The sequence below is a fragment of the Serinus canaria genome, chromosome 17 (assembly GCF_022539315.1).
Source record: "Serinus canaria isolate serCan28SL12 chromosome 17, serCan2020, whole genome shotgun sequence".
In the NCBI taxonomy this organism is placed as follows: Eukaryota; Metazoa; Chordata; class Aves; order Passeriformes; family Fringillidae; genus Serinus; species Serinus canaria.
Window position 1 is genome coordinate 1,501,534 of NC_066330.1, and position 27,418 is coordinate 1,528,951.

Below are 27,418 nucleotides of genomic sequence, written 5' to 3' on the forward strand. Positions count from 1 at the left end.
ACTGGGATAATTCATGCAATGAAAAAGAAAGTGACTCACTTTAGGATAGAGTCCCACAGCATCTCATCTATTCTGCCTCTACTCTTTAGAAGAGTTCTATTCATACTGTCCAATTAAATTAAATACAAACAGTTCTGCAGTCAGGAGTAGCTCACACCTTCTTCAGGGGTCCCACTCATAACCATGACACATTGCTCATCTTATTTCAAGATCCTTCTTTTCTTCTTCCCACCAAGTTATTCTTTCACCATTACTTTCAAATGATGAAAAACCCCTTTAAACTTCTCTGTGAACACATTTACTGTTTATGAAATGAAAATGTGTTTCTAAACAAACAGAACTGATTTTCTCCATACCATCTGCTGCTTTCTATTCCACTGGCACATGGACAAAGCAAGCAGCAGACACAAGGAAAGGGCAAAACCACTGACCAGGAGGTTTGTGAATGCTGAAAGCCTTCAGCAAAGGGAAGGCAGGAAATCAGCCACTTCACAGGAACAAGGGCAGATCCAAGAAGAATGGATGCATGAAGTTACCCAGCAAATCATTAAATAACTCAAGGATGCTTGAGTACAAAATGGGATTTGTTCACTGATGGCAATAAGTGCTGACTGTAATTACACTGCTTACCCACACAGCACTACAGGCACTGCTCTATCTGTGATTACAGAGTCTCAACACAAAGAGCTCTGATCTCTAAATGTGAAATATAGGGAGACTTCAAGTTTTCCAGGAGAAAGAGCTTCAAGCTTGTTAGATTACCAGCATGAGAGTCAGCTGGGCCATTTTATACACAGTGGCCTCCATGCAATATTATGATAGGAAAAATAAAAGTCATCATTGTGTATTACATGACTCCAGAAAAGAGGAACCTACATATTTGTAAATCAGCTCTCATCAGGCTGCAGAGTCTCCTCACCAGTGCCACAGGGGATAGGAGATTCTAACCTTTTATACAGCTATTGATTCTTAATTTGTTTCTTTAAAAAGCTGAGAATTTTTATCATTGCAGAAATGTAACACTTCCACATAAAAATATCACACGCCTTGCTCTGAGAGAACAGATAGTAACAAGGACATGAACCAAGCTAGTGACAAACTGTCAAAAGCTGGGAGCTGTGCAAGTCTCCAGTTATAACACATACCTCACATAGGAGTAAGTCAATAATATGGAAGACCATGTAGAGAGGGAATTTAGCAGTGAAGAGGGTCAGGAACCACTGGGAAGCATACATGTGTGCTTCAAGGCTGATGTCCAGAAAGTGGTTATACAGATCAGGAATGTATTCCTAGAAGTAAAACACACAGAAGCACTGGAAGTTAATTTAGGCTATTTTGGAACTGTAGCTGAACCCCAAGCTACAGAAGGAAGCTGGTAAAGTGACCATCAGTGAAGGGTCCTGCATCCACCACGTGTGACAGGAACGGCCCTGGGAGCCTCCTAAGGGTGCCAAAGGCTTCTCCTGGGGTGGATACCCAGCAGGAGCCTGGGATTTGCCTCAGCAGGGCCCAGCAGTGGCTCTGACACCAGAGCCACTCCAGCTGTCAGGCACATCTGCCTTCAGCAGCACCACACTGCTCCTGGAACCTCTGCTAGAACACCTGGGATGGTCCTTGCTCTCCATCCTTGCTCACAGCTCACAAACACCCCTGACCCTCCCCAGAGCTCACAAACACCCCTGACCCTCCCCAGAGCTCACAAACACCACTGACCCTCCCCAGAGCTCACAAACACCACTGACCCTCCCCAGAGCTCACAAACACCCCTGACCCTCCCCAGAGCTCACAAACACCCCTGACCCTCCCCAGAGCTCACAAACACCCCTGACCCTCCCCAGAGCTCACAAACACCCCTGACCCTCCCCAGAGCTCACAAACACCCCGGACCCTCCCCAGAGCTCACAAACACCCCTGACCCTCCCCAGAGCTCACAAACACCCCTGACCCTCCCCAGAGCTCACAAACACCCCTGACCCTCCCCACAGCTCACAAACACCCCTGACCCTCCCCAGAGCTCACAAACACCCCTGACCCTCCCCACAGCTCACAAACACCCCTGACCCTCCCCACAGCTCACAAACACCCCTGACCCTCCCCAGAGCTCACAAACACCACTGACCCTCCCCACAGCTCACAAACACCACTCATGCCACGAGAAACAGCCAGGGCTGAGCTGCAGGCTCAGGTCTGTTCACCCCCCAGGTGAGCCCCCACCTGCATGAGGCGCTCCAACTGATAGAACTTGCAGTGCAAATCTTCAAAGTTCTGTTTGAAAAGTTCCCTGAGTCCATAATCAAACATGATTTTGACCAGAACACTGAAAGCTTGCTCCTCAGGCATCTGTGAGACAGGACAGTGGATTTAGCACCCAGCATTAAAACCTTTCACATCAGGTCATCTGCCTGGACCCCCCTTCTCCCTCTGAGTGAAAGAATGAAGTACCACTACTTTTCTATCCAGTTTAAGTGCAAACAAGAGTATTACCACACAAAATGAGCTTTACTGTGGCAAATGACATTTCAGTGGAATAAACCACCTCTCAATCACTCAACTAAAAATACATCTTCCAGACATGAAAACCAAAGCAGTTCCCCTGTGTCTTTGCTCCAGAACTCATCAGAATCTGAATCTTACAGATTTTGAGCAACCAAACCCTTTGTCACCCACATAAAAAAAGGCTGAAGCAGTATTACTAAAGGATGTTAAACAGGATGTTTCCCTTATTCTTAACTATATATTTCCCTTTTTCAATGACATTATTACATTTGATGTTTATTTATTAGATGACATGAATAAGAGAGACCAGTAACTGTTTACAGAAGTTCCACACCTCACAACTCAGCACCAGTTTGGGAAGGTTCAATCTCCCTTTTCTGCCAAAAACTGAAGGAAAACTCAAAGCTCATCAGTGTTTTGACATTTTTCCCTACCCGTAAAATTCAGTTTTAATATTTCTGTAGTAAAGTCTGACTTCAGGTCAATTGCTGGTTTCTATAAAGAACAGAACATCCATCTCAAGTATTCTATTATTAATCTGCAGATGGAGTTTATTAAAACAGAAAACTTTGCTGAAACATTCCAAACTGGTAGTGAAGGACTCGCAGAAACTTAATTTCCTTTTCTGCAACATTTGTTTTTATTATTTATTTTCCCTAGCAGCCACACTCCAAAGGCTGACTTCAAAGAGAATCCTTGAAAAGAAAAGAAACTTATTTGAAATTTAGCTTTTCCTTACATGCATACATTATTCCCAGAAGCCACAAGCACTGTTAAAGAGAGAACTCTGGAATAACACAGGGCTCAGTCATGAGAGTGAATCTCTCCAAGGCAAGGGACCCATGACAATGAAATTCTACAAGCAAGCACATCTGTTCCAGTGAAAGTGTTCAGTTCTCATAGCAGGAAGAGTTGCCCTTCCCTATCTCATTCAGAGAGGAAATAAAGAATTAATTGCTCATCTAGGAAATATTTCAGATTACAGTTACAAAGAACTAAAAGGTTGTTATCATTAATCACTTGGCTTTTGTTTCACAAGAATGGAGTTTACAATCTCTCCTGTACCCTCCCCTGACTTTACAACAGTATGGAAAATCCTCCCCTGAAGGCCAGACTTCCTCTTCCACCAAAAGCTGCAGAGAACTCTTCATGCTCAGCCCTCGATGGCAGCAACAGCTGGGGAATAGAAACCTCAAAGCACTGCTGGGCTCAGGAACTCTGCAGTTCCAACTACCCTTGCAACAGAAACACTGACAAAAAGCAGACATTACTTTGAAACAGAACAGTCTATAAATATACAAATACAGATTTGTAATGCTCTTGTATTTCCCAAGCGTGAGTGGATCTAAAACTTTTGCTCCTGAGAACCATAAATCTCTCTTTAGCTTCTGAACACACCAGCAATTAAAGGATATTACACTGATGAGATCACTTCTATCAACAGCAATTCAGATTAAAAAAGCATAATACAGTTTCTTTTAAAAATATGAAGGTATTATTGTATCCTTCCCTAACCTCTCAAAGCAAGAAGCACAAAGACCTTCAGGACAACAGCCCCCAGGCAGCACAGCCTGCACTGAGACCCAGTGCACTGACATCCCTTCAAAGTCCTAAATCCTCCTCTGTGTACACAGGACATGGCAAACACCAGCTGTAGTTCTGACTGATTCCAATAGAAACATCTTATAAAAAGCTAAAATCTGACCTTGAAACCCTGCAACAAAAACATTTACAGTGTTGTCTTATACACAAATTCCATGCCTACTACTGCTCATGAGTGCAAGCCTGAATGAAGGGGTCCCAGTACAGGAACACAAGGGCGTGAACGCTGCTGAGTCCTGACAAACACCACAGCAAGTTTGAAACCATGTACTCCTCGCTGTTTAAAACCACTTTATTACTGCCCAACCTATAAGTGGATGTGTGCCCTGTCAGCTCAGAAGTCTGTTCTAGACAACTGGAGCAGTATTAATTCTGAAGTCTGAAACAGCTGAGGGTAAAGGCACCACTTACATGTAACAGCAGCACAGCAGCCAGGAACGACTGGCCTTGGCAGTAGCCAATCTCCTCATCATACACAGAGTAGGCCTAAAAGAGGAATCAAGACTTTACTGGTACCTGTCTCAAGACAACAAACACAAATAAAACAGAACAGTGCATTGAACAGAGCTCCACACGATTTCCATGGATGGAGTGCAGCCATTGTCATTCCAACAAAGGGAAAACCTGTATGACAACCAAACTGGGATACACAGAGGCATGGCTGGCTCCAGTAATGCACCAACGTTGCTGCAACCACTTATCTGAGTGCTTTTATCTCTAAATAGGTCCCACAGGGATGTTAGGAAGAGGAAGAAACCCTAGGAATTCAAAAGAAAGTGCTGGAAGCTTAAACCATTCCAGCTGAGACACCTGAATACACTGAGCTGTTAATTTTTGCTTAATTCCTTCTTTTAATAATCAGCTTCAGTGCATGCCTATGGCTTTATAACCTTTATGGAGGTACACACTCATCTCCAGTTACATCATTTGTCCAGCTTGATCCAGGCTGACAGGTCAGGAATGATGTGAAGTCCTTGCACCAAACACTTCAGTGCAGAGAAATCTGGGAGGGCTTTAGGTCTCCTGTGTGAATAACCAGACACAGCCCAACAGCTACCATGGGGAAGAGCCTGAGCCTGGTGCCAGAGGCTGTCTGCATGACAGACAATGCTACCACATCCCCCTTCTTCTCAGCCAACAGTCACACTGCTGATGATGCTGAACACAGGTTACCAAAAGCAGCCCAGAAGAAGTGAGAGAATACCTTGCATATTTTGTACAGGGAGTCCTGGCCATCTCCCCCAGTGTCTTTGAAATAATCATGAGCAGGGAACGTTCGGTTGATGTCTCGGGTGATGGCACTGTCTTGTGGAGACTCCTAGCAGAAAAGAAAAGAACATGCAAATTAAAGCCAGGGCAGTGCAGATGCAGCCATCCTTCAGAGATTCCTGGATGCCAGCACTGCCCAGGCACACTCCTGGTATCTCACAACTGCAGGAGTCCCAGGCAGCTGTAAGCAGCAGCTGCCCAAAATGCTGTCCTGAGGTTCAGCTTGAGGAACCACTCCTCATCCCCCCAGAACTCAGTTAGAGAGAACAGATGAGTATGAGCCTGGGGAGTGTCATGGAGGAAAGCACAAGGGAATGCAGGGACAGGCCCTGTACGAGCTAGGATTTCAGCATGAGGAAGATGGAACTTTGTTCTCTACATCACCCTGACACCGTCAGTTTCAGATGCCTTGGACATTTGGAAAGCTGAACAGCAAAAAAAAGGGGTTTAATCTATCCAAAAAAAACCCTTGTTTCTGCTAGGCAAATGGAGAAAGCTTAGAAGTAAAAGATGGTAAAAAACCACACAATGTAATCAGTGTAAGGAACATTCAATACAGCTTGTAGTTCTTTTTCTTCACAAAATTATTTTTCAAACAATAACAACAACAACAAAATTACCACAGTGTGCTTCATTTTCAGTGTGCTTCATTTCTCTTCTGATTTTAATCCAAGGTTAATGCTCCTCTCTGGGGCTTAACACAGACATTTCATTAGGAAAGAAAGCATTATGCTGCCATTAGAATCAAGAGCAGATTGTTTTGGAAATTATATCAAAAGTACTGTTCAGCATTCCAATTTGATAATAATTAACTGGTAAAGAGGTCTATCTCATTATAAGGAAATTAGAAACAAACAAAATCCAATGCTTAATAAATTTCATATAAATAAACAACTTTTAAGTCAAAGACAATTATGCTAATGGCTGGCTGTTTGCAAGCAGGGAAAGGCAAACTCAGAAACCATTCTGCAAACTTTCAGTGTGTGAATACAGACTTAGTGCTAACTTTTAGTTTCTTCCAAGTTTGCAAGACTGAATTCCAATGAATCCCTCCCAGGAGCACAGGTTCTGGCCACTGCCAGCAGGGCCTTTCCTGAGAGTCTCCTGTGTTCTGCTGCAATGGCAAAATCATCTCAAATCCACTTGCCTTCTAATCCACTTATTGAACAGCAGAGACAAAAGCATCTGCCTGGAAACTCCTAAGAGAGGATTCTCAAACGAGTCCCTCACTATGGCTAAAGAGAATTAATTAGTGCCTCTCTGGCTTTGCGTGACTCGCTCAGCTCTTGACTCCTGTGCCTCAGCACAATTCCTCAAGCAATCCAATGTGAGTTCCTGCAGCTGAAACACAGCTTGGGAAGAGAAAAATCAACGGAAATGATAAGGTTTAAAAAATGTTTTTCAAACCATGGCTTTGAAATCTCCCCATTAGTACAAACTGCTGCAATCCAAGCATTGTGTAACCTTTTCTTTACTCCTATTTTTATACCTTGCTGTGAGAATTGGCTCAATGGGCAATTTCTCATGCTTTCAGGGGACTGGGAACTGAAGGAAACCCTTCTGAACCCACACCCTTCACAAACTGGGATTGAAAAATAGAAAGCTAAGAATGACAGGAAGAAAAAGAAAGTAATAAAGAAAACAGAGTGGAAACCAGCCATGAGAACTGAGGCAAGTGTAGTGAAGATTAAAATTCTCATAACAGTTTGCTGCTCTGAAGGAAAGCAGGAAAATGTAGATGTTCAGGCCCTTCCTCCCCTCTTTTATACACTTTAAAATATTAAGGGACTTATATCGAAACCTTCCTCTCCAGTTGATTTAAACAGAAACTACATGGGTAATTATGGAAACCAGGATGCAGTCCAGCTGAGAAAAGCCCATTTATTCTGTCAGGCTGCATATAAAAGCATATTGGTTCCCACCTCTTAAACCTGACACATTTAAAAGATATTTTCCATGCATTTTCATGATCTTGCAGGGAGCATCTCAGGATCTGCAAACCTGTCATGTAGATCAGTTCCAGCCTTGATCAACATATTCAGACTGAGACTGTGTTACTTCAGAAGCTTTTTCTGTAGCTTAAGACACAATTAAAGACATGGAAGAGCTGGAGTTCCCTCTTCCTGGGACTGATCTACTTGCAGTTTTCAGAGCTCAGGTTTATTCCTCCTAATCCAATACATAAACCCAAGAGGATGAAGAAGCTGCAGTAAAGAATTGCTGAAGGACAAGATTTGTGATGAAAAAAATGAAACAAGAAACCTCCAGAGAGCAGAGGAAGCTGCCTGCTGGAAATGGCTCATCACCCAAAGATCAGCTCTCGTTGCACCAGGCTCCTGGAGAAAATCCCCTGGGGTGTAAAACAACCCTGACCTGGACCCAGGCTGGCTTCAGAACCACCACCAAAATGCAGAATTTCAAGGGGACCAAACTTTAGGTTCCCCCTGCCTCAACCCCTAGAACGATTCCAACTGTGGAATTTTGCTCACTGCTGAGTTATCTGACACACCCACCACCAGCCCAAACTGTGCCTGACTCTCACTCTTGCCACATCCATTTCCACATTCCAGTTACTCCTTAGGAAGGTCCCACTGCCTGCAAGAATTCTGCCACATGGTCAGAGATTACTGTGGGAAGGGTCTGGAGTCTCAGTCCACCACTGGAATTTTCCTTGCTTTGCCAGGGTGGGACCAGCACGTGGTGTGTTGCTGCAAGGCATGGACAAGCCACCCTGGAGTGCACCACGCCAGGGACAGATTCCAGCAGATCCAACACGCAGAGAGAGCCAAAATTCTGTGCAGCTTTCATGGGCAGCAGCAGGGGTAACATTACACGATGGGGATAAGTTATTTTGAGCAGATCTGTACATTTCAAGTACATTCAAATACATTAAATGGTCTTTTGACAGCTATTTTCAGCGTTAGCAGGATCCTGTGCCACCAGGTCTATTTTGCAGGCTGATGGCATTCCCCTAATTACTTTCATTAAGCAATACTTACATTCATTTTTACACAGAGTGCACTTCCTGCATTTGTTTTTGTCCAAACCACTGGAGAAGGTTTTGGTAGGAGGAATTACACCTGTTACTGAGACCTCAAGGAAGTGACACAAAGCAGTTTTAGAGTAATGTACTTGTTAACTTCCCACAAGGAATGCTGACTGCAGAAGGTGTTACCTGGAGCCAGCACTTGCCCAGAACATTCACAGCTAAAAAGCATTTGTAGAAAAAACCTGAATAATTTAGACAAATTTGGACTGGTTAGACACTGCAATTGGATACAATAGTGCATTGATACAGCATAGTTTCAGGCCAAATATGGCAATATAGTGCAATTCTAAAAATAAAAGTGAATCCCTTGTGATATCCAGCCCTTTCGCTCCGTTCGTTTCCTTTTAGGGCTCAAGTTTCCCACAGGAAAATTAAAGCGAGGAGTTTGCCTACAGTGCCCTGCAGCATGTATGGATAAAGCACAAACAGCAGCCAGGCTGGAAGCTTCTCCTGCCCCTGCACTCACTCCAAGACTATTTAGAGCAGTGGAGATAAGGGGGAAAGCCCCACCCAGTGCCAAGGAACACACCTTTAGCAGCACAGTAAGAGAAGAGTCATCCCAGACAAGCCGTGAAAACATGTGACATTATCATTTATTTCTTAAATGTATTTATGATCCATTCAGACCTTTCAAATAAAGTGTACAAGTGCATTTCAGAATAAAAAACTACACTCTTCACACAGCTCTGTAGAACACTACATTTCATCAAGAAACTTGAAGCAAAAACTTCCTATTAAACCACCCATGCATCCTTTGGCTACAATAATATCACTGATCAACAAGTACTGCTAGTCAATTCTGAGTTTCCCTTTAAAGAGAAGGAGCATCCTAAAATATGCCACCCCTTCCAGAGACCTCTCTTTAAAGAGAGAATATTAAATAAATTAGCTAGGCTTTTAGGCAGAACAGTAAGGCTACTTAGTACTGTTGATGCATGATCCATATATTTGGAGAACAGGCAATCCCAGGCTATGTGAAATGCGTCAACAGCCCTTGAAATTTTAGTAGTATCAAGATTACATCAATCCAGAACAAATGGCAGACAAAAATGTAACCAGTGGAACAATCACTGAAAAATGTGCAGTTTCTGGTAGGATGGGAAGTGCTGATAACAGAGTCAGAAAAGTGTTTATAAAATCCGCTAAGAACCACATTGACATTCTTAAAATTACATATTGTACAAAGCCCTAAACTCTGTGAGAGTACAGCCACTGCCCTGTTAAACTGCTTGTTTGGGGATACATACACACACATGTAAAACACACAGATCTACTCATTGGAAAGCAATCAATTTAGCATGGCAGTGACTGTACAGCTGCACAGCACACAAATATATATATGTATGTACATCTACAGCAAAAAGGAAACAAGCCAAGAGATGTATGACACAGCTGGGGTACACACCATCTCAAAAGGGAATAATACATTTCTTGGAGTTTTAATAGCTCTTAGCAAAATTACCTCTTGGAAATAATTATGCAAAGATTTAGAATCAGATATTTACATGCTTCCGATTTATCTAATTCCATTTAATAATTAAAAATATGCAAGTATTATTTTAAGTCAGTAACATTTGTCATTTTTGGCTCGACTGTAGTTTTTCTTATTATTAGTCTTAGTTGAAAAATCAGCTACAGAAATGTCTACTAGAACCATGGGGTGGAAGAACCCCTCTCCCCTGTACTTCACCAACAGTTCTGAGTTGGCACAAACCAGGCAATTCTGGAGCCCCAGCATAACTCTTCCTCAGGTGCCTTGGCTGAGGCAGAGCAGACCCAGCAGAGCCAAGGGCCATCGAGGAGCCCACCCAGACAGTCCCCACTGTGTCAGAACTAAACCAGGGTCAGACTGCCTCTGATTCACCTGTCTGCTTTTCCCATCTGCTTTGGTGCAGGTTTCCCCACAGTTCTTCCTACCAGGGGTTCCACACTCCCAGATCTCTCATCTTTTAATACAAAACGATTTCCAGCATTAAAAGGTGCACAAGTTCTTACAAACACACACATACACATTCTCACCTGTGATTTCATCTACTCTTGGCCTGTCACTGACATTCAGGAAAAAAACAGCAGTTGGAACACTGCTTGTGTAAGGAGCTGGATTGTCTCCCAAACAAAACTCCTCAAAACAACCTCTGACAATGTCAGATCTCCACAGGACACACCAGGATAACCCCACTGGTGGCTTCTGCTGTACCAGGTACTGTGAAAGGTGCAAGGAGACAGGTGGGACACAAGGAAAAATGAGCATCACAGAGCCGTGGAATGGTTTGGGTTGGAATGGACCTGAAAGCCCATCCAGTTCCACCCCCTGCCATGGCAGGGACACAGGGACACCTTCCACTCTCCCAGCTTGCTCCAAGCCCCCTCTAGGCTGGCCCTGGGCACTTCCAGGGATCCAGGGGCAGCCATGACCTCTCTGGACAACAGAGAGCTTTTAAAGTAAGATCACTCCACTGCATTTCATTCAGCAAAGCAACCTAAAAGCACATGCACTCACAGCCTCCCATGCTCGTGGTTTAATTGTAAACAGCATGTGAAAAAAACAATTTAAAAAGGTACGAATACAATTCTGAAATCCCTGAAGAAAAGACATACCCACGAGTATTAAGAACAGTAAAAAAGCTCATCATTAGCAATTGCAAACGTGTTTCCATCCTGTTGCATTCATTAGAGGAATACAAAATTGAATCTAGTGTTTACATGCTAGAATTACAATAGAAACTAGATTTCAAAGGTTACATATGGAGAGAAATGTATCAGCATAGGAACTTGCAAAAGACTGCGCTGTACAGCATTTCTAAAGACATGAGTCTGTCAAGACAATACAACGATTGCAAATCCTTTCAGACACTTCAAAAGCGTGGCTGGAGGTAATGCTGCTTTCTGTTCTCTGAAAGGATTAACTGCACCAGTATTTTTAGAAGGGTTCAATGACAATTTAACCTCAAGAAATACCTAACCCCTCAAAAACCGAGGTGATCAGAAACATACAGGTACCTTACAGCCCTCAGGTTTTATTTCTTTGTACACTAAACATCAATTCATTCGACAGCATCTACAGAAAACGTTTTAAAAAATGTTTTTATGAAATACTTTTCATACTCAGTAATGCTAATATTTAAAAATACTTCACAGTGTGGTACTAATGTAACTTCATAAAACGAGCAACTTGAGTTTGCTAAAGCTCAAAGCCTTACATTATATTAAAATAGTCCAAAGATCCCACACACACACACAGAATCACTAGCACTATAAATATACTTAAGCCACTTTAGTGCAAAGTCTGGTTTTGCTTCCCCTGACAAATCCCTCTATATTCATGCCAGCACATTAAAACGTCATCCTTTACTAATCTAATTATTGATTTTCAAGGATTCATTTACAGTTGAAATCCCAGAAGAACTTTTTTCAATTTACCATAAAAGTAATGACTTGGTTTATTAAGCATTTGATTGCCTGGTTCACGTGCTCTGTGTAACACTGAGAATGACTCCCATATGCACAGCAAGAGTTGAGTTCATCTTCACGAGGAGCCACTCGAATTTATTTCACCTTTTAGTGGAAGGATCTCCAGTAATGGCCATCAGAAAGAAGCCAAAGCTTTGAACTACAAAATTGCTATCTTCATCTTACAAATTCCGAAATGGAAGTCAGAACAGAGTCTGGAGTGCCTGCTCTGTCCCAGCCCCCTGGGCTGCAGCTCAGGCCTCACACACAGGCAGGTGGAGCCTTCCCCAATCCCCTCCTTCCAAACATGGGTGTCCCTCTAAACCCCTACTCTAAACATCATCTCATGCAATGTGCATCCACTCAGCACTTCTTACAACTTCTGAGCCAATAAAGCTGCTGGTTCCCAACCCACCAACGGGACCTGGTGCCTCCTGGGCTCTCCTGGAGCAGAGCCTGCACATCCTGTGATCAGCTCAGGGAAGCTGCCTCTAGAAACAAACAATTCACCTGTCTAGAAAGCAATGCCACAGGGAAAAAAACTGAAGAGCTGACCAAAGCATATCCCATCAGATTAACTGCCTGTGGCTGGAACACCTCAGACAGACAACAGGACACAGACTGACGTGACCTGAACTCCAATGAGGGGCTGATCATCACCCCAGGTCTGCAGGGAATCCCTTGGGCTGGGTGTGGGGGACTCAGGCTCAGAGGAGCTGCCTCCAGGGAGCAGCAAAGCCAAAGCAAGAAGGTTAAACTCCATATTTAAAAGTGTGTATTGTAAAGAAAACAACTCACATTCAATACTCCATTGTTTTGACCCATCTCCAGCAGGCTTCCTGTCTTTGTTCCCATCAACCACAACTTTCAGACTTTCAGTTTCTTTCTCTGAACACAACAGCACCTGGTCCTACACTTACTAAATTTTAATGTTCAAGACCCATCCCCTTCCAAAACCATAACTTTAGTATTAAATGCCTTTGCTTATGTGCAGAAACATCTTTGGAAGCAGTACCTCTGCAAAGCCCAGGCAATAATGGAAACACCAACTGGAAGTAAGACACCAGCTCAGAAGGCAGGAGAACACATTTCTCTGCAGTGAAAATGGGACATTCTCCCAACCCCAAAAGAGGGGCTGTTTGCTTTGATGGAGACAGTCTGGAAAGCCTGACCAGCTGCAGCCTCCCCAGCCTGGCCTGGCCACAGCCCCACACACAGAATGGGGCCCAGCGTATAGGGAATATTAAAGATAACATTTGGATAAACTTGGATTAAAATCTGAGGTTTATCTTGAATGACACCAGGGGAAGGATGTGCTGTATTCTGCAAAGTCATGGAAGGGAAGAAGAAACAATTCTAAACCAAGCAATAAAATAAGGGCCAAGTCAGGCAAAAGTTTCAGCAGGTGCTTCAAAAACTCAGAACCAAACATGTGCTAAAACAGAAAAAAAATAGCCTTCCAAAACCTCCACCTCCTCTTATTAAATTATCTAAAACAGATTATTGGAAGATTTTTAGAGGGGTCTTTTGTTTGTACAGTCTGAAGGCAGATTCCTGTGCTCACATACTGGTTCCTAAGAAGTATCTTTTAAAGCACCAACCAGACTTAGAAGTTCTGTCAACTTCAGACCCTGATGTGAAGTAAGATCAGACTGAAATATTTCAGACTTCCTGACTCCTGGAGTTACTGCCTTGATAATCGCAGCACTTGGGAACACCATGATAAATAGCAAAAAATCTCCATGTAGAATTTGCACACTGAATGTTTCCATCTCATATCACATCCAGGCCTTGGAAGTGTCTTTTTTCAGAACAGACCAACTGAAATTTAGGGTTCTCACACACAGAGTGTTTATGTGAGAGGGAGGGAACAATGCCATTGGGAACTCTCTGTCTCCTGCAATTCTCTGTGCCTCAGTACTTTGTACCCCTTCTTCCTGTCAAAGACTTGTGACAAATATCCAAAACTGCCCCTTGGCCCTCTGACACTGAGCCATGTCAGAATTCCAAGTAGTAGAAACATATTTCTGAGTGATAAAAAGCCTAAAAACAAACTCCCCAGCAACAAATAAAGACTGTAGAAACTGGTAACATTTAATAAAAAAATTAACAGCAGATAATAGCAGAACTTTTGTTTGACACAAAAGATTTCTGCTGAGTTTAAAAATACTATCCCTTGATTGAGATAATAAAAAAATAATATTTCACAGCTATTTTCCCAGTATATTTGGAAAATGACAACATAATCACAACCTAAACTTCCAGTAATATTTTTTTTTTAAAAAAAAAAAAAAAGGACTTCCACATGAAGCAAGTTACCATCTTCTGAGAAGCTGGGAGTATAGAAATCCTTCCCATGGCACTAAAAAAAGCCACTGAATTGCATCTTGCAAATTGAACCTTCCAGCAGCTTAATTTGAAAGTGAGGCAGATAACTCTAATAAAAAATAAATTTATAGTCTGAGATGGAACTTCAAAATTAGTTCATTTAATCATATCACAGCCCCATTTTTATGAAGATGCAATTTGATTTCTGTCCTCTCCTCAGCGTGGCATTTATCTGTGCAATGCTCTCACCACCGATTTCCAAAGCACCCAGACACAAACAGAGCCAGAAGTGGATTCAGTTCAGATGTGGAGGATGAAAATGATCCAGCTGGAAAATCTGCTGCCTGACCATTCCTAGCAAGAACCCCTGTGCTGTGTTGGGTGCATGACAAAAGGTGCTCAATGCTCTGCTGAGAAACAAAGTCATGTTTGTCAAAATTATGTTTCCCACCATTGGCACCGTGAACAGAATTCACCCCCTGCCATTTCACTGAAGACAACAGACTCAAATGCTATAAATATTTAAAACACCTAAACACATACTACACATACTACAGTAACATTAAATTAAGAGGGAAAAAAGGTGCTTTAAATTTTTCAAATATCAATAAATTAACAGAGACAAAAAGAGAAATATTTGACACTAAAACCAAGCTAATGAGGCAACATAAAAGTGTCTGTACAGTGGATGAAACTGGAATAATCAACTGGCTGCAACTCCTCTCCATCCTTCTACTTCCAGGAGACTTCCAGGTTCTGATTTTCACCTCTTACAGGAAATGTCTGAGCTGGGGAAGACTTGGGGATGAGTAAGGCAACTGAAAACAGCCTGGCTGTCAGGAATGTTAGAACTGAACTTTTGCTGCAAAGCAGCAACAGCTGCAAGAATGCATCTGCATCTGGATCAGCCACCACGCTCCAAGTGCAATTCCAGGCTCAGGGCTGAAGGAGTATCTGCTTCAGCTCCAGTAAAATCTCTGTGCCATGATTTAGACCCCTTACCAGTTTCAAAAACTTTCAAAATTTTCAAAAACTAGCACACAATGCTCCTGTTTAAATCCTCTATTTAGCCATAAAAAACCCTAAAGCAACAATCTTTGCTTTGCAGCTTTCACTTAAAACTGAAGCTGCCATTTCTAGGGTTTTAGGCCCCAGCAGATTCTTCTCTTCTATTAAGTTCAATCAAATGCTATTTCAGTGATACACTGCATCATTTCAAAGACTTGGAAATGTTAGATAAGGTGAAGAGTCAGAGAAAGGCTACGGGGAATTTACCTGAGAGGCTGTTCCAAAAATACCACACACACACACTTTGATATTAGCAACTAGAGCCCTTGAACTGTTCCCCAAGCCCACCTTTGCCATCACACCCACAGAGCACTGGAGACAATCAGCCAGGATGTGCAGGAGCTCATTATCCCACTTCTTTTCCAAGTGAGTCACTCCAGGCCTGTGCTCCCCCAAAACTCCCCCTGTGCCCAGCAAACCCCCAGGCTGTGCCAGGAGCCAGCACAAGCCCCTCTGCTCCTTCTTACAGACTGCAAGAAATGGTGGCGTGAAGGCAGCAGGGTTTAGACAACCTGTGCTCTTAAAATTTCAGATGAACTGAAGAGGATGTTTCTCTTGAGAGCTTTGGACTGGCTATGGGTGAAATAGCTGGAAGTTGATCAAGGTGCCACTTAAATGCTTTGCCCCAGGGCCCTCCAACAGGAGGAGGCAGCAGTAGCAGGGGGCTCTGCCCCATCCTCCCCTGAACAGGTACACACACATCCAGGAGAGGAACTCAAGTGTACCAGCACTGAGTGCTGACACATACATGCCATGCCAGGAATGCTTCGTCCTGCTGCTCTCTCTCTCCTGCCCCATTTCCTCACTGACAGCCCCATGAGACTGTACTGGAGCAAATGTGGATGGGCAGCAGGGCTGGGCTGTAGCAATCGTGGCATGTGATGGGGCAGAGACAAGCTGGAATCCTCCAGGGCAAGGCAGAGAGAGGAGAGGCCAGGGCTCACAGCACAGCAGAGAGGAGGGGGGAGTTTGCAGGAGGACAGGGCAGAGTATTAAAAATATGATCCTGATCTAGAACAACACAGACTTGAAAGAATTTAACAAAAACAAAGCCTTCCCTTTGGCCAAGAGAATTACCCCAATTCTAAAAATATCACATTATTTTCCCTATCTTTTTTCATTCCCACTGTGACTAAGAGCACACCAGCTGTACCAGAGGAGTTCAGGGAATTCCCCACTCAGCAGCCCAAGGCAGTGATGGGAAGCACAAGGAGGGGCACAGAGGGCAGATGGTCGGGGGGCACAACCTCCTCTCAGAGCAGGAGAGACAGAGGGACAGCCCTGCACCAGGGACAGGGTGACACTGCAATCCACCACTACAGAAATACTTGGTTCACTTTCATTTCCAAAATGGCACAGTAAAAAGACAAGGATATTCTTTAGGAAAAATTCAACAATTTGAGGGCCGTTCTGCCTTCTTAACAGCATGACAGTACTCAAAACATTTAATCTAGGCTAGCTTGAACAAGCTGTGGTCAATGAGATTTGGTTCCTCAGATATTGCCTTTGTCTGACCAGTCAGATATGCTTTTGCCAACAGGATTTAGCTCCTGCTATATTTGAACCATCTTTAATCCCATGAAGGCTAAAGAAAAATGTCTCTGATTTAGCTCTGTGCACTTATGAATAACTCAAATACTACAGTTAAATTTACAACATAGTTCCCTTAGCTGTTTAGAAGACCATTGTTTTCTTTCCTTTCCCCTTAAGTTCCAGTATGTAAAATATCAGAAGAATTTAGATTAAAAAAAAAAAAAAAAAAAAAAAAAAAGGGGACATGTTATTTTTAAAGTTGTTCTTGAGAAAATTTCCACATACAAACCCCCGGCATTTCTCCACTGGTTTGAGAACAATTTTCACATGTTGGCATCATCCTTGAGTGGCTGCCACAACTCTGGTATCATAAAGCAACACGTATTTTCTCTTAGCTTATCAAAACACATTTTATTTAACTGCTAAATTTGGTCTGATCCAAGTTTTTCTTCTTACTTCACAACAAACGGGAAAACGCAGATGCTGCACTCAGATCCAAACATGCATCCTACCAGGGAAACGGGGCACGGAAGCCAGACCAGCCCTAGGAGTGGGACTGCCCAGACCACATCGCTGCACTCACGGCTCATTAACAGAGTTCACACTGAAATGTTCACATTGTTCACTCCTGCTCTACAAGTCCTGTCTAGGTAGCACTGAAAAACAAATTGTTTGGCCCCTTCTGTTCTGACGCTGGAACATTGTGTCAATATACTTTGGCATATATTAAAAAAAATCCCTGTAATATACCATAGACTGTGACATTTCCACTTCAGATCTATCATTTACATGTGAAGCACGAATCTCCAAAGAACCCAGTAAAGCTGTAAGAAAGACTACATTTTGCCGAAGCTCTCAGACACCCACTCCATTCAGTCACACCAGCTGGAGAGGTAAGTGTCAAGATACAGCTTTATTCTTTAAAATGAATGTGGAGGTGAAACTCCACAGCCTCCTCCACAGCAATCATTTTTTAAAGTGAAAGCACAACGCTATGTGCTCCTGATCCTTCTATGTCAGCAGCATTTCTCAGAAACCTTTTTGCAAATCTGGGTATCTTATAATTGTATCCAAGTTATTTTGCAATCTACGCAATTGTCCCTGCACTTCCCAGTCCAGCTGATGGGCGTCCTAGACATGACATCCATTGGAAGATCTTTTGCTCCTAGAGGTAGAGGAGTCCTTAGCTACCCTCTGTCTAGCACACGAGGCACAGATGGCCCCCGAGAGACGCTTCAGCCCCTTCTGAAAGACACTGTTGGAGAGACTGTAAATGACACAGTTGCAGAAACTGTTGCTAATGGCAAGCCAAGTGGTCAAGAAGGACGCCACGCGGTTACTGTAGACATTGGAGCTCTCCAGCAGGAAATAGATGATGTAGGGCAACCAGAGGATGTAGAAGACGCTGGTGATGCGGAAGAGGACCATGGCATAGCGCTTGTCCGGGCAGGGCTGCGCCTCCCCAGCCTCCCCGTCCTGCGAGCTGAAGCGCACGCGCCGCTCGTTGATCTCCTTGGTGTGCTGCTGGCAGATGCGGAAGATGTTGAAGTAGGTGAAGCAAACGATGAAAGCGGCCGGGGCGTAGAGCATCACCACAATGAAGAGGGTGAAATAGGCGTCGGTGTTCCAGGAGTTGGCGCACCACTGGAACACATCCCCGTGATATCCAGGCTTTCCCCAGTGAAAGGAGGGTAAGAAGACCAGGCAGGAGTAGAGCCAAATGGTCAATATGCAGATCCGCAGCCTCCACGGGGTAACCAGCGTGTTGTAGGTCAGGGGCTTCGTGATGGCAATGTATCTGTCAATGCTGATGCAGGCCAGGGAGGCCATGGAGACGCTCTTCAGCACTGATACCACATAACCAAAGATTTGGCAAACCAAGGACTCACTTAAAACAATAGGATAGTGCAGCAGAGACAAAGAAGGCACCAGACAGCTCACGCCCACCAGGAGGTCAGCATACGCCATAGTCTGGATGAAGTAGCTGGTGGTGTGGTGGTTCAGCAGAGGTGCACAGTGAAAGACAAATATCACAATAATGTTGCCCGAAATAATCAGCACCATGAGGAACACAATAATAACCACTTCCAGGAGGCAAAAATTGATGGTCTCCAAATAGCTAATGGCCAGGAGACAGAAGGGCCGGCCACTCTGGTTGCCAACCAAAGAGGAGTTCATCTTGAGCACTGCAGTGATCTCTCTACTTCATGCTCCTGCCTGCTGCCTGCAGCCACTCCAGGCAGCTGCTGTCATTGCGGCTGGTGCTGTGTGTGCAGCAATGTCAAAACCGGAGCTCCAGTCCCCAGGGCTGCTCCAGATGCTGCTGCTGTGCATTGTCTGCAGCACAATTCCCCTTTAAATCCGGCTCCCCGCCGCTGCCGCTGCACCGGGACCCAGGGGCAGGCATGTCAGCAACTTCCCCGGCGCACCGGAGAGGGCTGATACTGATGCCCTCCTGGGTGAGCTGCCGCGCCGAGGAGGGATGAGGGGCTGGGGGAAGAGGGAGAGGAACCTCCACCGAGTCAGGACGAGAGTCCTCCCAAAGGCTGACAGAGAGAAGGGGAAAGTGTTTTACAGAACCGCCTCTCCCCCGCGCTGCCACCTCCGCCGCTCCCCTCCTTCCCCACGCCCTGCTCAGCGCTCCCCGTCGGCCCCGGCTCCAACCCCGCTCCCTCCCCACGCCCCGCCGGCGGCAGCGGGAGGCGATGCCGCCTCCCCGGAGCCCCGGCAGCCGGGCGGGGGGATGCGCGGCGGGGAGGGCGGGGGTCCAGCCCTTCTCCGCTGGCTCCATTTTGCACGGCGCTTTTGTTCGCCGCCTCTCCCGGCCCCGCCGTCGCCGCCCCGGCCCCGCCGCCGCCCCGCCGCCCCGCGCCCGACCCGGGGCCAGCCCGGCCCCGCCGCCCCGGCCCTACCTGCGGCGGGGGAACAAAAGCGCGGAGCATCCTCGGGCGGGCGGCGTGCGCTCCGGCCGCGGCGATGCGGAGCCGGGGGCGGGGAGGCGGGAGGAAGGGGAGGGAGGCGGCGGGAGCGCGGGGGAGGGCGCGGCGCGGCGGGGACCCGGCGGGGAGCGGGGCCGCAGCCCCGGCCCCCATCCGCCCGCCCCAGCGCACAGGGAGCCGGGCAGCGCCGGCCGCAGCCTCGGGAAGGCGGGTTGGCACTCCGGGGGCGCTCGGCGAGGCGGATCTACGGGCGGCCGGTGACGGTGGGAGCCTCACCCGGCGCGACCCCGCCGCCCCGGCAGCGCACGCGGGTCCCGGCCCTGCCGTCCCCGCGCCGCCGGTGCCGCAGGGACACACACCCAGCGCGCAGCCCGCTCCTCCTCCCGCACCCTGCACGGCGAGCGCCAGCCGTCCATCACCGCCCTGAATTCACGCGCTTCGTCGTCACTTAAAGGCTTTTCCATCCCAGCCCTTTTGGCCAAATACCTATTCTGGAATAAACGTGCCTTTCCTAGGTGTACTGTGTGCTGCTCACAGGAGACACCTGAAACCAAGGGCTGAGAACGATGTCCCACCATTAATCCAGATGCTGGTCCAGGTAGGCAGGCACCTCCCTCCATACACAGAGACACACACAGAACGCAAAGGCACCGCTGTCCCTGACATCGGACACCGAAGCAGAAAACCCAGCGACATTCCAGCCAGCAAACACGAGAGAGAATCAAAGCACAGCACTTAAACTTGTATTCACACCCTAAGTTAATACCATCTCACTATTTAACCAGAAAAACCTCTTTGAAGGCAGAAAGGCATAACAAGGTACAGCTCTTGTTATTGTTCGTCAAGAGCTTCAACTGACAGGCTGGAAAACATGTTCCCAGGTATGTGGGAGCTCATTCTCTGACCGTGACAGTGACACCGGACTGCTCCGCTGCCACCGCTTAGGGCTAGCCCTAGTACAGGAATTTGTATTTGAATAGATCAAACCAGTAAAAAACCGGAGTGAAGTTCTTTGACAATCAAAATCATTTAGTCAGATATCAAAGCATGCAACTGGCATCCTTACAAGCTTAAGTCGACACTCTGAATTCAACCAATACCAACAAACCCAAGGGTTTGGTTAACCTAAACTAAACATTGGTCATTCTCCAGAATACCTAACGGGAAATTGTGGCCAAAGGAATGGATGTCAAAGCCATTGAGCCACAACTCTCAGGTTTTCAGCTGACTGGTAAGTACAAAAAGCATTTCGTGGTACCCTTGTGTTGGCCAAAAATCTGTGCTGGACAACAGCATGACTTGGCAGATTTTTAGTTAGTCTCGTACAAATGCCTGAAAACAAAAACTTGGGGGTTCTGCCCTATCTTTAACCCACCAAAGATCTCTTTACTATTGTCCAACTTTTTTTTTTTTTTTTTTTTTTTTAATTTATGGTGTTTCTACTCACAGCAACTGAAGTACTAGAACTGTAGCTAGGAAACATAAACTTTGAATTAAATTTAGGCCAGGGTATTGTGGATTTACAAAAAACAAGCTATGATTGAATTACTGCTGGGGAAATGATCTCCTATCTTTCCAAAGCAGAGAATGATTTACATACCAATTGATTCAAATAGTACTTCTGGATCCTTGGGCACGAATAGACACTTTATAAACAGCCCCAAGAAAATGTACATTGATGCACTGAACTTCCTGTGTCAGACACATAAAAACAAGGTAGCAATGGAAATACTGAGCCCAACCAACACATCTGGTTGATGAAATTTGTAAACAGAAAATGCACCATGAAATCAAAAACTCCCCAGTGTTCAGGTTTTTATGAAAAGCTTAACGCCCTTAGAGCCGAGGTATTTCTGTAGAAGAGCCACATCTGTTTTTTCCTTTAACTGACATTCTATTGTTTCTCCGAAGCTGAGAGCAATGACTCCACTCAGTGCTCTTGCCAGCTCACTCCTGCTTGCTTAAAACACCCAAACAGGCAACAGCTCCACCTCCTCCTGCCCCTGCACCTGCAGCCAGCCTGGGAGGTGAAGCAAAGTGCACCTGGAAGGTAACTGGGGTACAGTGCCTGCTCCCCAGCTCTCTGGTTGGGTGCACCACCAGCCCAGCACGAGAACCTCTCCTAAAGACACCCAAATATGCGGCTGAGGTGGCTGAGGGCCATGAGATTGAAAATAATGTTGTGGTGTACAGACTTCTCCCACTCTACATCGTACAGCACCACCTTGTCTAAGGCAATGGAAAGTACTCCAGAAATTATTCAAAGTTTGACAATGACAACTCCTGGGAAAACTGCTGCTTGTAAAAGATAATTAAACTTTGAGCACCATGTGATCAAAACTAATCAAACAAGGAATCTCAAGGTTCAGGCACGCTGACAAGGCTATGCCATCGTACAGTGTGATGCACAAATGCATGGTAGGTTCCATCTCAGTTGATTGTACACAGCCATGGCCCTCTGTCCTCCTGAAAATTCAATGCATTCTTTTTAATTTATAGGAACATATGGAAATATGATTGTGATACAAGCAGAAAATAAGTGTTAGCCACCCACAGCTAAGGTTCTGTCACATTTTATGCTGTGGATGACAACACATTCAGTCAAATAACGGCAGTGACATTTGAATCTATTTCTTCATTAAAAGCTAGCATCATTTGCAGCAAGACAGACAAGTATATTTGGTAGAACATCTGTGTTCTATAATCCTCGTCTCATGGAGACAAAAAGGTGGGAAGATGAGAAAGTGGGTAGCAGGAGTCCTGCTATAAGAAAGACTGGAACAAATTAATCTCCTACCAGGCCTGGGATTTCTCCCAGAAATGGTGACCCCGGAGTAACATTCCAGGATACTCCTCCTGACACTGGACTATTACTTTTTATTTTATTTATGCCACAAGATGTCCCTCTCACGTTGTAATTTTCTTAATATAGTGTATTTATCTGGTACAACAGTTCATGGCTTTTTCCTTTCAACATTACCTCCTCCCACACAGACCTATATCCAAAAGCTTTTTATTTTCTCCTCAATATTGTAATGTTGATATCCTGAAGAACTTCTCCACTGACAGATTTAGCAGTTGCATTAATCCTTTCTAAAATTTGTCTGTTGTGGTTGTTGTCTCCTTTGCTTTGTATGATGATTATTTCTCTTTTTTAGCCAGTCTCGCTCGCTTTACGTGTTTTCTACTCAACAACTTTTTTCATCCACCTGTACCTGTCCAGAACATGCAGTATTGTTCCTGCAGGTGTCCATAAACACCTGGAGTGAGTCCCCATGGGTCTTCTGCTACCTTTCAGTGGCTGGAAGCCTGAAGATTACCAGCCCTAACTGTGATTGCCAAAGCGCTACCAGGACCAGATGCCTCTTCCAGGGATTGTCTAGATCATTTTACCTAGAGCTTGCTTTCTGTCCCCAGTAGGGACATGACCTTAATTCACTGGGCTGGCTTTCATCCACACTCCCTACCACCAGCATGGCAATCTGGAGCTGCTAAAAGCTTTATTATTGCACACAGATGGTGTGCAAATTCTCAAAAGTAATTTGTGGAAGCACCATGATGGTGAAACTTCAACCTTCCCACTGTAACAAAAGCGTAGAGAACAAACCCCAGCCAGTGTGTGGCAAAGAAAACCAGAGCAAATAATTAATATATGCTGTCATGATGATTGGAACACAACGAGCACACCTTGAAACACAATTTCAATGCCATTTTTAAGTCATATTCGACAAGAGAGCTAGACACAGCTCTCCTGAATGGTAGAACACAACAGGAGACATTTCCTTTTCAATCCTTCAGTATCCACAACTCAACAGTGAACAAAAAACTGTTCTTTCAGCAATTAATTTGCAAAGGAAAGGAAAAAACAGAGATTACCTGAGCCTGCCCAGGAAAGCAACCACCAGAAGAAATACTGGGGTGCTGCCTCCAACATCCTGTGCACAAGGGGAAAAAAATCCCTGAAACAGGCCAGAAGGTTATGAAGCAGCTGTCATCACAGATCTTTATTAATTTGGGACTGTGCTGCTGCATGGGGGTCAGGAAAAGCCCGGCAGAATCAAATGCAGCTACAGGAATAGAGGGCAACGTGAAGAGAGAAGGGGCACTGCATTGTGAGCACAGGCTTCCTGCATCTCCTGCTCACATTGCAGGGTATAGGTTTTACATGGACCTCTTGTGCTCCTGTACTACACCCCAGCAGCTATTCTCACATAAACCCCTCCAAGGCATGGCAATGCAAATAACTGCAGGCTTGCCAGAGAAGAATTGGCATTAGTGACATGCAAAACATGGCAAAGCATTACAAAGATGGGAAAGCAATGTAATATAATGGACCCTTGTCTTCATATAATTAGCAATTTTTTTCCCAGGAACATTTACTCCTATACATTGCTGCATACTGACTGTAACTGAGCTGCTATTTTAAGAGCAGTAAGAATTAGTCACATTAGAACTCCAAAATTATCACATTTCATGCCTAAGAAAAGCATGAAAAAAGAAATTAAGGCCAAAGTGCAGCCCAGCTTTATTACACTCTTGGCACAGACTATGTCCAAAGGGTCTGCAAATGTATTGCTGGGCCTTGAATTCATGTTCTCCTCAGCCTCCCAAACAATCCTTACATTTTTTGCCTTTTCTCCTCTTCAGAACCTCCACACAGGCACTGAAAGATAACCCTGTTTAAAACCTTGCACTTCTTCCCAAGCCTGCAGACTGAAGAAACCCCAATTCCCCTGTGAACCAAGCACACATTTCTGTGCTCAAACACCAACCTCTGGTCCTTCTACAGGAACAGTCCCAGCCTGTTTCCATATTTGAGTCACAACAAAACAAACAGCTATGGATGGCACTGGGCTAATATGGCACCTCCAGATTAGGGAGGTCAACATAATTTTCATTTGCTGCAGCTGGCTATGGCAGCGTGCTGCTGATACACCACAGACCCCAAGAGACTACAGCAGGGCCTGAACACGGTCACTCAGGACCCATTCTCTCTAATTCCTTAATTAGTTTCTGTGCTGAACGACCACTACAGGCATAGCCAGTGCTTTTCAGCAGAACACAGGGCAGGGCCAGCCACCCCTCCCTAACACTTGGACTCCAGAGATGCTTCCAACACCAGATGCAGGTTACTTTCTTTGTCTCAGCCAAATGAAAAGGAGTGGAAAGGTTTCACAGGTTTAAAAATGAAATGTTACACTATCCCCTTCCAGCTGACAAAGATAGTAGCAGAACGTGTCAGCAACTATGCCACAAAGACATCATCTTTTGCATTCTGATAGCAAAACACTGAAACAGAGAAACAAGTGAGGCTGACAACTACTCACCAGGCAATTAAAATAACACAACAGGATAGCTGTGATCACTCCTTGCCAGAGCACTCAACCTCCACATTACTTATATGATTTATTCACCATAAAATCCATGTTACAGCTCTACAATGCACAAACCAGTATTAAGGAATTTGGATCAAGTTTTTTCTATATTCCCCAATTATATGAAAACACTTATTTTCACATACAGAACATTTTTTGCTGATTTAACATGATTCATTCACATTATGTAGGATCCTTCCTGCATGACTCCAGCAGAAGCTGAGTTTAATTTCAGAAGCCCTCCTGCCCTCGGACTAAGGTCTTTAATTGCTCCTTGTGAATCTGTGCCATCAAAATATAGAGATACAAAGGTTGATTCACTTGGTTTGCTTTTTAACTGGTGAATAATTAATTTCTGTAATATTTGTACTAAAGCTTTATCATTAATAATTTCTAATACAGCCCTTTTAGACTTGTATGTTTGATGAAAGCAATAACATCCAATGTAGCTATACAGATAATGGTCAAATCCAAACCAACACATCCGTTTTCTGGATAAGAAGGTGACATTTCATTTTGTGACCCATTTGTTACTTGAACTTTGAGAACCACTGAGTGATGTCTGTACATACAATTCTTATATCCTTTTCCTACCTTACTGGGGTCAGCATTCAAGGTGAGACGTCACAAAACTGCTGTCCAATGCAAAAACATCTCCACTGTTCTGTTTTCTTTCTACCAAAAAAGACTGCAATTTCTACTAGTGTTGGATTTTTCTGCACACTGAGACAACATTACAAATTCAGCTTCCATTCAGAAAAACCAAACAAGCAAAGAAAATTAATCTGTCCATTAGGAAAGCAATTAATAGGATATTTATTTTTTACAAACTCAGAACTCAGCTGAGTGAAACAGGACTATAAAAGGAAAGCAGTGTAATGCCACCAGCAGGTCTCTGTAGGGTTTTTGTTGGAGGATTGAATCACAGCCACTCGTTGGTACATCCAGGTACACTCAGGGACCCTCAGGCAAGAGAATGCCTGAAGCCACTGTACTCCCACTCTTTAAGAAATGGGGGGAAAAGAGGAAAAAAGCCACGGTACCTTTGTGATGAGGATCCTGTACTTCTCCACCAGGTGGTCGTTGTTGTGACACCCTGCCAGCAGCTGCCACACCTCGCCCCGCAGCGCCTCGGGGACGCCGCTCCGCACCAGCGCCGACAGCGTCTTGGGCCGCACGCTCAGGTTCAGGTGCCTGCACGGGGAGGGCTCAGTTACTGCCCCAAGCACCACAGAAACCCAGGGGGAACACCACACACAGCACCCCTGGCAGGCACTCCAGAGCCCTACGTGAAATTCAAGTTGTGTAAAATAAAGACAATTTGGAGAACTACTTCCCAAACTATTTTCTTGACTCCCATTAAATTTATATATATATAACATTCAACAAACCAAACCACTCCATTAAATGCTAGAGGACAGAGGTCACAGCCTGTAAATTCCAAGTTCCATACCCCAAAATGAGCAGCTTGCAGAAGTCTCCCAGCAGGAGGTGACCTTCCCAGGGAGGGAGGGACAGAGGAGTCAGAGCTCTGAGAATCCCCTCTCGTGGTTATCTAACTGCATCCCTGCATCAGAGCAGCCTCCCTGCACCAGCCAGCCCCAGCTGAACAGCTCCTTCCAGCGAGACCACTGACAGCCCATAAATTACAGCACTGCAAGCTGTAAAAACTAAACCTACATAGAATTTATGCACTTAGAGGACGTTAAGCTGAACAGCTCATTTGTGGCTTATATATAAAAATCCCTAAAAGACACATGTCTTAAATCACAGAAATTACTATTTTTCAGCAGTTACTAAAAACCAAACTTCTGGTTAAAATGATCAAGAGAACTGACTGACAAAGCCAGGCAGAAAAATGAACTTGTGTCACATCAACTGCATTATGTTCCCAATAAACTGGCATTTATTAATGTTTGTAACAGTCTAACAGATATGTGGATAATAATTTTACACAGACTGGGACTTCCTATGGCCTTTCTCCAGTCTACAGTGTTCTGACACAATAATCTAGAGACTAACAAGGCAGGCATTTAAATCAGTATTTATTGCACAGAACCCAGGACCATCATGTCCTCCTTCACCGTGCTTTGTCTAAAAGAAATCAGCTAAAATAAAAATAATATTTATACAGTAGTTACATTTATATCAATGTCACTATAGACATATATTTATAGAGCATTTATTATGCTTTTATGATATGTAAGTATATTTATATAAAATACTTCCTATATACAAAATACCCAATGTTTCTGTCAAGGCCTATAAAACTGCTTTGCCTCAATCTCAGATCAGAGGGAGTACAACAG

The 27,418-nt window shown here is 44.6% G+C and overlaps 2 protein-coding genes across 4 annotated transcripts in view; both read right to left on the minus strand.

The window, feature by feature from the left end:
• Positions 1–27,418, minus strand: part of RABGAP1 (RAB GTPase activating protein 1) — a 60,517-nt gene that overhangs the window by 11,748 nt on the left and 21,351 nt on the right. For all 3 annotated transcript variants that reach the window (XM_030231547.2, XM_050980853.1, XM_030231548.2), the window contains 5 exons: positions 26,153–26,303; positions 5,303–5,416; positions 4,510–4,584; positions 2,215–2,340; positions 1,146–1,289 (listed from right to left, as the gene is read on the minus strand). In XM_030231547.2, coding sequence (XP_030087407.1) covers positions 1,146–1,289; positions 2,215–2,340; positions 4,510–4,584; positions 5,303–5,416; positions 26,153–26,303 — 610 coding nt within the window. The remainder of the gene's footprint in view (positions 1–1,145; positions 1,290–2,214; positions 2,341–4,509; positions 4,585–5,302; positions 5,417–26,152; positions 26,304–27,418) is intronic.
• GPR21 (G protein-coupled receptor 21) lies at positions 11,115–19,789 on the minus strand. The gene is made up of 2 exons (XM_030231551.2): positions 19,708–19,789; positions 11,115–19,341 (listed from the first exon to the last, which is right to left on the minus strand). The coding sequence occupies exon 2, from the start codon at positions 18,971–18,973 to the stop codon at positions 17,927–17,929; it is 1,047 nt and encodes a 348-aa protein (XP_030087411.1). The 5' UTR covers positions 18,974–19,341; positions 19,708–19,789; the 3' UTR covers positions 11,115–17,926.

Excerpts from the sequence above, each read along its gene's own strand:
- GPR21 (XM_030231551.2), bottom strand. The coding sequence starts at position 18,973 with ATGAACTCCTCTTTGGTTGGCAACCAGAGTGGCCGGCCCTTCTGTCTC.